The sequence below is a fragment of the Delphinapterus leucas genome, chromosome 5 (genome assembly GCF_059928025.1).
Source record: "Delphinapterus leucas isolate spDelLeu-1000000601 "Yukka" chromosome 5, BTC_Dleu_Yukka2, whole genome shotgun sequence".
NCBI classification, from domain to species: domain Eukaryota; kingdom Metazoa; phylum Chordata; class Mammalia; order Artiodactyla; family Monodontidae; genus Delphinapterus; species Delphinapterus leucas.
The window spans coordinates 129743813-129759497 of NC_143133.1; the positions used below are offsets into that span (position 1 = coordinate 129743813).

Here is a 15685-nt window from a genome sequence, read left to right on the forward strand (position 1 = left end):
CAGACAGTAACCACGGGGAAGAAATCTCGTTTAATTTACTGACCTTAAAAAAATCGAGTTCTAGAAACTTGTGACAAGTTACTAATATTTCCGGTATTGGTTTCTTCCTCCCCTTTAAAATGAATAGCTTCAATATTATATGAATCTATGATCTTCCATTATTTAATAAATAATAAATAACGAGTACATTGATGCTGCAGTAGAAGTATGAAATCCAAACCTTGTTGGCAAAACCCAGTGTCATTTGTGGGGTAAAAAAGCCATTATGATAGAAAAAGATTTTTTTTTTTTAAAGAAGATGTTGGGGGTAGGAGTTTATTAATTTATTTATTTTTGCTGTGTTGGGTCTTCATTTCTGTGCGAGGGCTTTCTCTAGTTGTGGCAAGCGGGGGCCACTCTTCATTGCGGTGCGTGGGCCTCTCACTATGGCGGCCTCTCTTGTTGCGGAGCACAGGCTCCAGATGTGCAGGCTCAGTAGTTGCGGTTCACGGGCCTAGTTGCTCTGCGGCATGTGGGATCCTCCCAGACCAGGGCTCGAACCCGTGTCGCCTGTATTGGCAGGCAGATTCTCAACCACTGCGCCACCAGGGAAGCCCGATAGAAGAAGCTTTGATGAGCCTTCTAATGTTGTTAAAACTTACTGAAGTTTCTCTCTAGTGGAATTAGAATATCTCAGGGGTCTCAGCTGGGTTTTGGACTACAGGTGTAGAGGGCCAGGAGTCTGGTGACTTACCCTCCTGGGGGGTAGTTCAGTGGTTTGTGATCTCGGTGTGCATGATAATCTCTTGAGGAATTTTGCTCCAATACAGACGTCTGGGCTCCGTGAGCCGCACTGCATTATGGTCTCCAGGGCTACCTGCATAAAGAACTGTCCACGGCAGGATTGGTGATTTCTATGATCCTTCCCAGCTCTGAAAATTTTAGACTTAACGATAGAATAACTGGGCTTATACAGGTTTTTTCCTTCCTTACATATACATCTCATTTACTTACACATCTTCTTTTCATTCTGACCTTTCCCAGTAATAGGGAAGTGTTTTTAAACTTTTTTACTGAAGGGTAACATAGGGAAAAGTACAATCCAGTGAGGAGGAACACACCTGTGCAACCAACAATGTCAAGAAATAGGACATTACCAGTGCAGAGAAGCCCCCGCCGAGCTCCCCTTCCAATACTGCTTCCTCTCTTCTGAGTTATTTTTGAAATGACACTTGTATACTCCCCTCTGTTGCTATTATCAGAACGTCACTGCAGCTCACTTTTGTGTTCCTGTGTGTATAGATACATCCTTAATTAAGCCTCCCACTCCCGTTAATAAACTATTCATTTTGGAATAATTTTAGATTTATTAGAAGAGTTGCAAAAATTATGCAGAAAGTTCCTGTATACCCTTTGCCCAGCTTCCTTTAACGTTAACATTTTATGTACCATGATGCATGTCAAAACTGAGAAATTGGGACTTCCCTGGCAGTCCAGTGGTTAAGACTCTGCCCTTCCAATGCAGGGGTGTGGGTTCGATCCCTGGTTGAGGAACTAAGATCTCACATGCCATGGGACGCGGCCTAAAAAAAAACAAAAGTAGAAACTAAGAAGTAGGGACTTTCCTGGTGACGCAGTGGTTAAGAATCCACCTGCCAGTGCAGGGGACATGGGTTCGAGCCCTGGTCCAGGAAGATCTCACATGCCACGCAGCAACTAACCCTGTGCGCCACAACTACTGAGCCTGCGCTCTAGAGCCCACGTGCCACAACTAGTGAGCCCGTGAGCCACAACTACTGAGCTCATGAGCCACAACTACTGAAGCCCGTGTGCCTAGAGCCCATGTGCCACAAGAAGAGAAGCCACCGCAATGAGAAGCCCACGCACCGCAACGAAGAGTAGCCCCCACTCGCCGCAACTAGAGAAAGCCCATGCACAGCAACGAAGACCCAACGCAGCCAATAAATAAATAAATATTTTTTAAAATAGTTTTTTTTTAAAAAAAAAAGACCATCTGGCATGCTTATGTAAGGAAGGAAGAAAGGAAGGAAAGACATTTTTTCTTCCCCGGCTGACTTAGAATCTCTGAGGAGTGGAACTGGAAATCCAGGTGATTCTTTGGGAAATACTGAGGGTTGTCATAAGGAGTTAAGAAACGTACATTTATTATGATTCGATCTTGATCCAGTCACAACTGTGCAACAGTTGTGTTCAAAGCCATCTATTTTGTATCCACCTAAATATCAGAATCACATTTAGAACTAAGCGAGTGCATTAACATCACCGGATCTCCAAACCTTTTTTAACCTGCAGAATCATTCTTATACCCGGCAACCCCGCAGAACAGCCTTTCAGTCATGACGGTTGAAAGCGGTGCTGCTCGGATCCAAGTGAGGATGTGGCCTCTCGGTTTGGCCCCGTTTCTTTGCCAAGCAGGAAGGCTGAGGCATTGTCTCAGTGATTGAAAGGCTTGACTGTGTACTGTTTGGAAAATCTCAAGCTATTCCATCTTCGTTTTGTAGATGAGGAAACTTGGGTTTCAGAGACCGTGACTAGCCATACTCTGTGGCAGGTTATTTCCTTGCTGAGATTTGGAACGTACTGCAGTAGTACCAGTGCCCCATCTGGGGGAGTCACTTTTGTAAACATGTGCAGAAGCCAGGATGGGGACAGTGGCTTCGATATAAGCTAGAAAGCTGTACCTAAAAGTTCAGGGTCTGTGAGGTGAATACAGGGTCTGTTTATCTCTACAGTTAGCCAAAAGTTCCCCCACTTCCCACTTTGTCATTCTCCATTTCCCAGGTCTGTGGACTTGATTAACTTAGTCTGTATCTTTCCTATCCACAGAATAGGGATCCTCATAGTATCTGCCTCCACAGAGGTGTGAAGATTAAATAAGGTAATGCATGTGGTGCATGTAAAGTGGCTAGAAGTACCTGACTCATAGGATGCGCTCCATACATCTTAGCAATTACTGTTACATCCCACAGGACATCACAGTGGTTACTGGCATCATGCCAGTTCATGCATGACCCCCTTGGCAGGGACTGGAGTAGTGCCGTCCTCCAGGATTGTTCTGTGCATCAAACCAGGGCTTGGTAAACTATGGCCTGTGGGCCAAATCCAGCCCACTGCCTATCTGTAAATAAAACTTTACTGGAACATAGCTATGCTCATGCCTATTTGTATGATCTGTGGCTGCTTTTGCTCCATGATGGCAAAGTAGTTGCAGCAGAGACCATCATGGCCCATAAAGCCTAAAATATTCACTATCGGGCCTTTTATGGAAAGTTTGCAGACCCTCGCATGAAACCAAGAGTGCCTGTTCCCAACAGAACACACAGGTCCATGTGCCAAATGACAGTGGCCTCTCAGTATCGTTCCCATTAAACCCATATGCAGAATTTATGCTTCCTGTCTCTGTAGCTTTAGGCACTGCTGTACTGGAGTTCCTGAATCCTCAAGAGTGAGGGTACATTTTCACCTGGGAATACAGCAGGGGCTCCACTAAACCTGAAACTAGCAGTATGGCTGCCACTTAGTCACTTTGAGATCCTCACACTGGTGGAACAGCAGGCAAAGGAAGCAGTTACTGCATTGTCATCTCTGTCAGGAGGGGCTAGACTTCACAGCTACATAATGGGGCAGGGAATTCACAGAGGGAACTTGGTGTTTCCATGCTAGGTGGTCATAGTTAACAGGCAGTCTGGTAAAGGACTAGGAACCAAGGGCTCTGTGCCCTTAGCGAGGAAGGTGTGAATCATTCTAACAGGCAAGCAACCTAGTACAACTGAAGTTCTGGCCAAGAATGAGGAACCTCTAAAAAGGATGGTAGAGGAGAGAAGTAAGAAGTAATTCTGGGCTTGTGACCAGCAGCAGCAGTGAGGACTAACCAGCTCCACTGCCCCTCCTGTATTGTGTTTTCTAGATTCTTGCTGACCTCCCTCAAAAAGTCCAGAGTGCACTTAATGTGGGCATGAGTGCATTGGCACGGTGAATGGGGTAGATGGAATAGATGGCGCTGCTGCTGTGTCGTATCTGCTCTGCACCTCTGTTGGGTCGCGGCTGTGGTGGACGGCTCCACGTGAGCTCAGATCATATTGACATCAATTACCCCTCCTCCAGCCTGCACCACAAATCTCTTCACTTTTCTGCGCTAGGGCCTTCTCCAAAGCTGAAGGAAACTGCTCAGCCCGCGTGCAAGTGTAGCCTGAAACTGCAGGGGTGTTAACACCCCAGGAGCACCCGTCAACCAGCAGGGATCAGAGCCAGTGGACAAATGCCCCAGGCTTATGTTCTTCAGATAAGGAATTACAGGAGGCATTCTGCAGCCTTCTCAGAGGTGGAGTTGGGCTTCTGTGCCTACAGAGTCAACTGCAATGACACACCTGTATATGAGTTTCCTCCTTTCCTGGCTCACTCTTGTTTCCTACTCCAGGTTCCTAGTATCACCTGAACTCAAGTCCTTGCCTTGGTTTTCTTTTAGAGGATCACAAGCTAAAACATATTCCTAGTAAGACCAGAAACAAGACAAGCATGTCTACTATTATTGCTAGCCTCTAACATGGTACTGTCCCTATTTACAAACGAGCCGGTCTTCTACATAGAAAACCCAAAGAATCAATGCAGAATCTATTAGAGGTAGCGTAGGAGTTCAACAAGTATGATATATGTAAGATTAATTTATAAAAAAAGTAGTAATTTTCCTTTATGTCAGCAATAACGAACAAGAAAATATAATGGAAGACAAGATACTGTTCATAGTAGCAATAAAACCATATTAAAGAATGCATAAAATCTTTAAGAAATTTAAAGAAACAGGGCATTAAGGAAGTTCTGAATAGATGAAGAGTTATGTTTCTGATATCGTAAAGACGTCAGTTCTCCCCAAACTAATGAATAAATTCAATGCAGTTCCAACTAAATTTCAGCAGGACTTTCTGCTCTCTTTCCTCCTCCCCTACCCTCATGCCCCGGGACCCATCAAACTTGTTCTGATATTTATATGGAAAAATAACAGTACACAAAAATAGCCTAGTCAATAAAAAGAGGGCCAAAGAGGAGAGCACATATGAAGACCTTAGCACATATGAAGGAGGACGTACTACAAAGTCATAATAAAAATTATTGTGCAGGAACATTCAGAGATGGGTGTAAGAGGCTAAAGGATTCAAAGATAGACACATATATACACGAACCTGAAATATATCAGTGATGCCATGAACTAGTAAAGAAAATGACCTATTTAATAGAGAGTACTGATATAAATGGATCAATTCTATGGAGAAAAATACCTATGGACCTTATGCAAAGTTACTCTTAAGATGTATTCAAAGTGAAAGTAAAACTGTAAGTTTAATAAATAAAAGTTTGTGACCTTACAAAGGTCTCTTTAAAACCCCCAAAACAATACAGGAAAAAAAAATACTGATGGATATTACTATTAACACATGAACACCAAGGAAACATTGACAAAATTACCAGTCTGATGAGAGATATGAACAGTCCAAAACTGGTAAGGGATTACTATTTAAATCACACAAGGAACTTACGCAAATCAACAAAATAGACCATGACCCAGTGGGAAAATAGACAATGAACAGAAACACACCTGTTTCCCATTAGATCAAAGTGTACTATTTTAAAGATCTGAATGGGCAGTTTACAAAAAGGAAACCCAAATGTTGAACAACTACATAAGGCAACGTTCAACCTTATTAGGAATCAGAGAAATGCAAAGTAAAATGACACCTTATTTCAAAACCATTCAATTACAAAGATTAGGAAGCTGGATGGTACCAATGCTGGAGAGGGTCTGGGTAGAACTGGTACTTTCATGCATGTAGTGAAATTGTAGACTTGCTGCCGTTATTCTGGAGGGCAACCTGCCAGTTCTGGGTGAAATTAAATGTCTATATGCCTGGGACTCAGCATCCCACCTCTTGTTACGTACCCACGGAGGAACTCATGAAAAGTCAACAGGGGAATCATGTATGAAGATTTTGAAACAGCAGAAGTATCAGAGCCAACCATTCACTATAGGAATGCGTAAGTACAATGCAGTGGCTGTACGTTAGGAAACACTAACATAATCATCAGAATAACTTACCAGAGGTACCTACTGCGGAAGAAGTAATGTGTCAGTCGTCGTTTTTGAACATAGAAAGATGCCTTTTTCAAAGTCTAAGCCTTTACTATTAGTCTCATGATACAAGACAAATTACCCAACTGCTTCTACTTAAGAAACAGACAACTCTTACATCTGCTATTAAGTCTTTATTAGGAAGTAAAGTGCTCAGTATTACACATTAATGAAATTCTTGATTGTTGAGAGACTTGCATATGTAACAACTTCTTAATGATACCAATATAGAGGGGAAGATGATAGGGGAGGGAGAAGGAGGTAATTCTCCGTGACTAAAGAAGAAAAAAAAATATGTAACTTACGAGTAAAGAGAAAGAACTCTGCAAAATTTTACAGGTGAAATGAAAAACAGTATGATAATAAGTATCATAAAGACTTTCTAGTGACCATAATTGATATATGGCACATGGTCAGTACACATGGATGCCACATAATGGCTGCACTTCAAATTGAAGTTTGTTTACATGTAACAACATGGTACACATACATAAATACGTACACTCAATATCCCTGGAATGCAAACTTTAGTACCTAGTAATAAAGAACTTTGTGTAGCATATTCAAAAGAAAGCAAAGATGGAGATGAGCCGTGGGAAATAACTGTTAAAGAAACCCAATCTGTATCACTTCTGTAGAAGCCAGCTAAAAAAGGCTAGTTTGCTCATGTTCTCTTTGAAGATTTGACTGACATATTCTACCAGTTAAATAAACAACGATGTGAGTTTAAACTACAGCATTAGAAACAGGCCTCGCTGCTATTCTCCAGGTGAGCGTTATTCACCAGCACTGCATTCTCTCTTGCTCTCAAAGGTCAGCTTACTCAGTTTTGAAAAATAAGATTTTCAGTTTTTGTTGAGAAATAGGTTTCTTCCCCATAAATTTGGTGAGGCCCTCTCCTATTGAAAAAAACAAACAAACAAAAAAATGCTGCAAACTCAAAAACTTTAGCTTATACCTTCTGATAATGGTTGAACTTCCAGTAACCAAAACTCCTTTTCATTAAATTAAGCTCCACTTGGGTTATAAATTCTAGTTTTGAAACGCAGGGTCAAGAGAATTTGAGTTCTGTGTTCTTAAAATGGTATAAAACTCAAACCTTAGTTTTATAATATTTTATATGAATTTCAAAAGTCCTTAGTATTTTGTGTAAAATGAACATATTTACTCAGTTAAAACGTTCAGTACATCCTAAAAGATTTAGTAAGTTGACCTTCCTAGATTAGTCACAACATTAAATTCAGTTGCAAATAAGTTGAGCCACATGGGAAAAGACTATACGGATGAATCTTTATATTCAACTAATTATTAGAAAACAATCAAATTTAGTGATTTGGCTCCTTCCAATTCTACTGTGTTACGGTCAGAGATGACACTGTAACCCACAACTGGTCTTTAGTGGTTTCATGCAGCTCGTTTCAAATGAGTGAAAACAGTGTAAAAATTAAGAGAAATGGTTCGTCCCCCAGGCATCAGATATGATAAAATAACAAAAAAGCATAGTGTTCAACAACATTTATCGTCACCATTCATACAAATTCTAGCATAATGACTACATACCCATTCTATGGTTTGGGGTTCTTTTCTAGCTCTTTTAGAAAAGTGCACCCCAGGAAGGTAGTTGAAATAAAAGGCTCCTTTCTTAAAAGAAAGCTATGTATTAAGCCCATGAGCGAAGCCTCAGTGGAAAGGAATGCCCCTAGTTTCCCTTCACACACTCGGCAAAAATGACAATACTGATTTTTGTGATTGGAAATAAAAAACTCAGAAGCCTTTGCACAGTTCTTTTTTTAGCTTTAAAAGGCTACTTCATTGTCGACTGAGGAGACTCAGTTATGGTACCGAGTGGGCATACCACTCGATATACTTTACAAAGATTTTCTTTTCTGTACTCAATATTTACACCTGGATTTCTTATATGAGAAAAAGAAAAAACATCTTCTTTGATCCATGGGCAAAGTTTATCTAAAATAAATTAAAGTGCAGAAGAATTAACGATTGGTCACAAAGACCAGCATCATATACGGTGGTCAGGGCATATAAATAGTGTACTTGTCACGGCAACTCAGGACAGTCACCTTCTCACCTATGAAGAACACATATAGTAGCTCATGTCCTACACGTGGATATTGGAACTCCCGTTTCCACCTCCACCTTCCATTCCTTCTGCAGATTGGGAGGAAGAAGGGCGGGAGCTCCTGGGGCGAGGCTGACCATTTAGTCCCACCGGTGTGCCTACACCATGACTTATTTGGGAAGCTGCATCATCGGATTCCCAGCGTTCCAACTCTTCCCGCACCAATCGTTCCATCTGTTCCCTGTGGATTTCACTGTCACGACCCAGCCTTTCATCCTAATCAAGGAAAGAGAAACCAAGAAGTTGAGGCAGAGTGATGCATCCTCTCGTACTTAGAAATTGCCTTAGGAAATTTGGGGACCCAATCATCTGTACTTAGGTAAGGCTGGAGCAATAACACCAGCCTTAATAGCGATTCTGAGAATCAATGGAGTAATTTATAGTAATAAATTTATAGTAATTTATAGTAACTCTACAGTCCAGTTGAGGCAGTTAGCATCAGTGTGAGGAGTATTAAGAAAGCAACACCTCTGGGTTATCATTTTATCTGCACTGATCTGCAGGTATGGGGAAAAAACATCCACTCAGATTAAGGGTTACAAACTATGACCCTGACACTTTATAGCATCAGGGTGTTTCTGTTTCAGACGACCACTGACCTCAGCCACTCCATCCAGCAGCCTTCCCAGCACCTCCCTTCTCTTCAGTTTGGCCCGCTCCATGATCTCCAGCTTCACTATCACAGCATCAATCTTGGACACAATGCTGCCGATGGAGTGTTCCATTCGGTCCACCCGTCTCACTAGGCTGCAGGAAACGTGGTTGAGAGGGGCAAAGCCACCTTGTGTTGCTGGCTTTTCGGCCCAGTTGGTTTGTCAAATGGAAATGCTAAGATTTTTTTTTTTCTTAAACAAGATTATGATCTAAAACACTTTCTAAATAGTCTCAAACTTTAGAGAGAAACTCTTATACACTGCTGGTGGGAACGCTAAATGGCACAACCTTTTTGCAAGTCAACACTGTATCAGAAGTACGCCTATCAGAAAAAGGTAGGCCTGTTCTTTCTTTCAGATATTCCATTTTTTGAAAAGTTTTAAAGGACGTAAGTATGTGCGTAATTTTTGGCTACAGGGATATTCCCTAGGGTTCTGCTTATTAATAGTGGGTCACTGAAAAATGGTTACTTTAAAAATTAATAGACGATTGCTTAAATATATTATTCTTCATCTATACAACAGAATTCTCAGAAGACACCAGAAATTATACTGTGACAATATTTAATGCAATAGAATGATGTTCACATTCTAATGATGAAATAGAAGGATGTCAGCTATAATGTAAATAAAGAAGTTAGAAAATAGTATGCTCACTTACGATCCTATTATTTTGAATAAACAAAATGTTATATAAATACTTTAAAAACATTTAATAGGAGACAAAACTTCTGGAATGGTGGCATGAGAGCCCTGGAGGCCCTCTCCCCATCAAAACAACCATAACTTGTGAGAATTATTCTTTTTTTTTTAATTTCTGGAAATTTTCTTAAGGGCATACAACAAACGAAGAGGCTTTTATTTAAGAAAATCCACTAAAGCAGCTGCACAGCACAGGGGATCTGCTCGGTGCTTTGTGACCACCTAGAGGGGTGGGACAGGGAGGGTGGGAGGGAGACGCAAGAGGGAGGGGATATGGGGACATATGTATACGTACAGCTGATTCACTTTGTTGTACAGCAGAAACTAACACAATACTGTAAAGCAATTATACTCCAATAAAGATGTTAAAAAAAAAAAAAAAAGAAAATCCACTAAATTTCAGTAAGAATACGAATGAGTGACACTGGAGCCACAGTCTGCCCTCTCTCTTGCTCCCTGGGTCAGTGTGACAGAGCTCCACTGGGGGTGGGCACAGCAAAGAGCACCCACCCCTACCCCGTCAGCTCCTAGTGGGGGGCTACACTATCTCCCAGGGAGGGGCAGGCTGCCAGCATTTCTCATCCCTGTGCCTCCACCTCCAAATCCACAATGCAGAGGCTCTAATCCAGGCAAGAGTGGATGAGAGGCAGAAGGCTCTTTTCTTCCACTCAGCTTCCAACGGTAGGGTGGATTTTCCATGCTGGGAGAGGTGAGCTGAGAACGCCAAAGGCTGCCATCCCAGCCCAGCGCCTTATTCATGAAGCAGGGGTGTCACTGTGAGAGAGATGGGCCAGCCGCTAGTTCTGGAGCAGTGGCACAGAAGTTTTGCCTAGGGGGAGAATCAGGCCATAGGACGGAGCTCCAAAGCTTCCCCAAGTGAACTTGCTTTAATTTGGAACAAACTGTGGGTAAAGTCAAGCCTAAGAATGCTCTCGAAAACAGTGGAGACTGTAGTGATAAGCAGTTAAGAGGAGGCCGGTCACTTCACGAGATCATCAAGTTAAACTGTTTACCGGCAAGTTTACCAGAAAGAACCAGGGAAAGAGACAGCTAAGAAGACAGCTAAAGACTGGCTTCAAAACCTACCCCTGCAAAGGGACCTGAATTTCACTGCATCACACTGTGAAGAAATTTGTATCCCAAGACATTATTGAAAACAACAGGCCAATCAGCCAACAATTAGCAGAACTGAAGGGGCAGACGTAATATCAACAGAGGCAGAAGGCTTAACAGAGAGAGGAAAAGGGAGAAGACAATGCAAGCCCTGCTAAAACCTCTGTCTTCCCAGGATGACGGTGTGCATGGTCAGGGTGTGACCTCTAAAAAGTGATATCAGCAGCTTCACAATGTGGGGGAAACAGACTTCACTAAAAAACACGCAAACGACAACAAAAACAAGCTCTGGGGGGAAGGGGAACTTATACGTATATGCAATATTATTTAACGTCTCCAGGTTTCAAAAACAAAAAAAATTACGAGACACAAAGAAAAAGGAAAATGTGACCCATACACAGGAAAAAAAAAGCAGGCAATAGAAACTGCCTTTGAGAAGGCCCAGATACAGAGAGACTCAGTAGACAAGTCAAAGTAGCTGTTCTAAATATATTCAAAGAACTAAATGAAATCATGCATAAAGGAAAATAAAGGGCAGTATGATGGTGCTGCCTCATGAGATACAGAGTATCAGTAAAGGGAGAGAGACTGTTAGAAAGAACCAGACAGAAATGCTGGAGTGAAAAGAGTAAGAAATGAAGTGAAAAATTCACTAGAGGGTCTCAAGACTACATATGAGGCAGCAGAAGAAAACCCAGCAAACCTGAAGACAGACGGGCAGAAACTATGCAATCTAAAGAAAGAACAGAGAGAAAAGAGGATGAAGAAAAATGAACAGAGCCTAAGAGAAACATGGGATATCATTAAGACCCCAACTACACATAATGGGAGTCCCAGAAGAAAAGGAGGGAGAGAAAGGAGCAGAAAAACATTTGAAGACATAGTGGTTGAAAACTTCCTATATCTGATGAACGTATTATGCATCCAAGAAGTTTAATAAACTCCAAGTAGGATAAGTGCAAAGAGATCTACACTCAGATGTATAGTAGAAATACTGAGACAAAGGCGAAGAAAAAAATCTTGAAAGCAGCAAGAGAAAAATGACTCGTCACATACAAGGGAACCTCAGTAAGACTAACATCTGTCTTCTCGTTAGAGACAGTGGGGGCTGGAAGGTAATGAAGGTGAAATAAAAATATCCCAGATAAAAAAAAACTGAGAGAATTCATGCTAGCAGGCCTGCCTTAGAAAAGATACTAAAGGAAGCTCTCCAGGCTAAAAGCAAGTGATTCCAGATAGTCATTAGAATCCACATAAAAAAACAAAGAGCACTGGTAATGGTAATTATTTAACTATAAAGGATAGTATCAATGCATATTTCTTCTTTTTTCTCTTAACTGATTTAAAAAGCAATTGTAGAAGACAATATGTACATACTTATATTATTGGGTCTATAACATATAAAAATGTAATAGTATATTTGATAATAACAGGACAAATGAGGTAGGTAAGAGCAAAGTTGCATTGGAATACAGAAATGATATCAGATAGTAACTTGCATCCACAGGAATGAAAGAAGAGAGCCAGGAATGGTAAGTAAGAAGGTTAATACAAGGAACTCTATATACTTATCTCTTGTTTCTTGTCTCAGCTCCTTTAAGAGACATAAAATTATATAAAGTGATAATTATAAGAATGTAATGTTGGGTTTGTAATACACATAGGTAAATGTGTATAATAATGGCACAAAAAGGGAGAGGAGTTGATAGTTATATAGAAATGATATTTCTATATCTCATTGGATTAATTAACTTAGTATAAATATGAAGTAGATTCTGATAAGTTGATTTGTATATGGCTAAGTCCTAGAGCAGCCACTAAGAAAATAACTAAAAAATATTGTGAAAAAAATCAGTAAAGGAATTAAAATGTTACACCAGAAAATATTCACTTTATGTAAAAGAAAGCAGCAAAGAAGGAAAAGAGGAACAAAAAAGACCTATAGAAAACAAAAAATAAAATGGCAAAACTAAATCCAATTATAGCAATAATAACATTAAATATAAATGGAGTAAACATTCTAATTAAAAGGCAGAGATTGTCAGACTGGATAAAAAGACCAGATCCAACTATATACTGTGTAAAGGAGACACACTTTAGATTCCAAGATACCAACAGGTTGAAAGTAAAAGGATGGAAAAAGATATATCATGCAAAAAGCAACCATAAGAAAGTTGGAGTTGCTATAGTAATGTCAGATAAAAAAGACTTTAAAACAAAAAAATTTACTAGAGATAAAGTAGGACATTTTATAATGAAAACAGGGTCAATCAATTAGGAAGATACACCAATTATAAACACGTATGCACCTAACAACAGAATTCAAAATATACAAAGTAAAACCTCACAGAAATGAAGTCGACAATTTAATAATAACAGTTGGGGAATTTAATACCCCACTTTCAAAAAGTGGATAAAACTAGGCAGAACAACAAGGAAATAAAAGAACTGAATAACACTAAAAACCAAGTAGACCTAAAAAAAAATCTCTAGAATATTCCACTCAACAACAACAGAACGTACCTCAAACGCACATGGAACATTCTCCAGGATATACCATACGCTAGGCCATAAAAACATTAAAAAATAAACACACGTAAATGGAGACACAAACACCAAAATGTTAACTGACATTTTTGGTTGCTGGGAATATGAGAGATTTTAATATTTTCTTTTGTTTTTCTTTATTTGCTAATTTTCCTATAATGAACATATTACTTTTATAAAAAGAAAAAACACCAATAAAAGTTGTAAGAAAGAATTGATGATTAGTAATGGAAAAGACAAACTGAGAGAGGTGGGAGGAACTACTTAGTGTCATTTTGATTCCCGTCAACTCAAATTCTGCCAATTCCTTTATACTTACACTTGAAACTCTTCGTAAGAAACCCCACTGGAGATGCTTCCCCTCCTTCTGGAGCTATGCCCGCTGTCTTCATCATCCTCCTCCTCAGAGTCATCCAGGCTTCGAGGGAAACTTCGGCTGCTCATGGGGCGTGGTACGGAGCTGTGATCCAAGTCCAGGTCCTCCTGGAGAACATGGTATCACTGAGGGATGAGCAGGAACCCCCAGACTCCACAGAAGCTTCACTGAGGGCATGGGCAAGTGGGAAATGGGTGTGTGCCATTTACCCAGGATTTCTGTGAGGTTAACACCAGACTGTGATTCTCATACTTTTCAATTTTAGATTGGCAAATTTTCAAAACAGATTTTAATGACCGGCAAGAAGTTGCTAACTTTCTGTTTGGACAAGAAAGAACAGTAAAAACAGAGCAAAGCAGAGAAAAAAGTAAATGAAGAAATATATTATCTTTTCATAAAAGTTAACATAGGTAATAGCTACAAAGTAAGGAAGGATACAATCTTAGAATAAGAATTGTATTAAATACAGCCATGTGAAAATATTACTCATTGTCTTCTTCTTGTTCATATTTCACTATGACTGAAGTTTTTCACCTACTGGCACTGTTCGGTGGAGCAGCATTTGGAAACCACTGTTCCGTACTGTCTCCTCGTAGGAAACTTAACTTTTTCGTGTGACATTAATTTGTATTTTCTGTACCTCAATTACCATGATTTTTTGTTTGTTTGTTTAACCATTTATTTATTTATTTAATAAATGTATTTAGTTTTATTTATTTATTTTTGGTTGCTTTGGGTCTTTGTTGCTGGGCGCGGGGCTTTCTCTAGCTGCAGCACGCGGGGGCTACTCTCCGTTGTGGTGCACAGGCTTCTCATTGTGGTGGCTTCTCTTGTTGTGGAGCACGGGCTCTAGGTGCGCAGGCTTCAGCAGTTGTGGCACGCGGGCTCAGTAGTTGTGGTGCACGGGCTTAGTTACTCTGTGGCATGTGGGATCTTCCTGGACCAGGGCTCGAACCCGAGTCCCGTGCACTGGCAGGCGGATTCTTAACCACTATGCCACCAGGGAAGCCCTTAACCATCTATTTTTAAAGTTAAAGCTTTAAATTATGTTTTCTGATTATAAAAGCTCATGTAAGTTTATTTTTAACAGTTTCATAGTAAGTATTCAAATGGAAGGCAGCTGTTAGTTTTATTTTATAATAAATGATAATTTAAAGAACAACTAATTAATTGTATCTCTCCTGAGAAATCTTTTTTTCCCATTCTCACGGACACTGTGAAGTATATAACTACTCAGGTTTCCCCTCAAGTGGCTTTACTAGAAAGCTTAGGGCTAAATTTGTTGCTCAATCTTATTAAGCATATGTATTTTTGTGGAATGCATTTTTTTTTAGTTTCATTCACATTCCGTTTTATATCTCAGTTTTGTTTTGCTTCACTCTTCTATTTTTTTTACATTTATGCTAACATTGCATTTTAATATATATATTTTTAAATTTTATTTTATATTGGAGTGTAGCCGATTAACGATGTTGTGACAGTTTCAGGTGCACAGCAAAGCGACTCAGCCACACATACACATGCATCCATTCTCCCCCAAACTCCCATCCTTTTTGGAGTAAGCAGGGTACTACTACATCAGTTGAGAGAGAGAGAGAGAGAGAAAGAAGGAAAAAGAGAAGACACACACACACACACGCTCTCAGTAATCCACTACTTAGTAAGGTGTTTGAAACATGGTAGGTAATGAATCAATCATGTGCTCCTAAACTAGACCCACCCTCTCTTTTTCCAGGTCGTCTCTCATCTGCTGGTGCTCACGTTCTGTCAGTTCTTGGTCTCCATCCTGGTCGTACTTTGTGAATATTGCCTCAATCTCTGCATCAGTATGGCCCTTCCTGAAATTAGTGAGGGGTTACAGATGAGCTCATTCATGTACATGGTCCAGCCCAAACACAGAGACATCCACATGCAGGAGGAAAGGAGAAACTGCTGAGTCAGGGCCAGTCCTCCTCTTACAATACATTCCAGAAAGACACCCACCTCTGAAAAAGAAGTGTCTTCATGAGCACTTGGGTCAGCCTATCACCAAGGAT

General features: G+C 40.3%; 1 protein-coding gene across 2 annotated transcripts in view; it reads right to left on the reverse strand.

Moving 5' to 3' along the window:
• Positions 1-5000: 5000 nt before the first annotated feature.
• Positions 5001-15685, reverse strand: part of PKD2 (polycystin 2, transient receptor potential cation channel) — a 50354-nt gene continuing 39669 nt past the window's right edge. Inside the window, exons 13-16 of one of the 2 annotated variants that reach the window (XM_089912484.1) lie at positions 15370-15487; positions 13593-13756; positions 8858-9005; positions 5001-8474 (exon numbers count right to left, since the gene is read on the reverse strand). In XM_089912484.1, coding sequence (XP_089768610.1) covers positions 8238-8474; positions 8858-9005; positions 13593-13756; positions 15370-15487 — 667 coding nt within the window. In that variant the 3' untranslated portion in view covers positions 5001-8237. The remainder of the gene's footprint in view (positions 8475-8857; positions 9006-13592; positions 13757-15369; positions 15488-15685) is intronic. The other variant, XM_022582287.3, reaches the window with a different exon arrangement.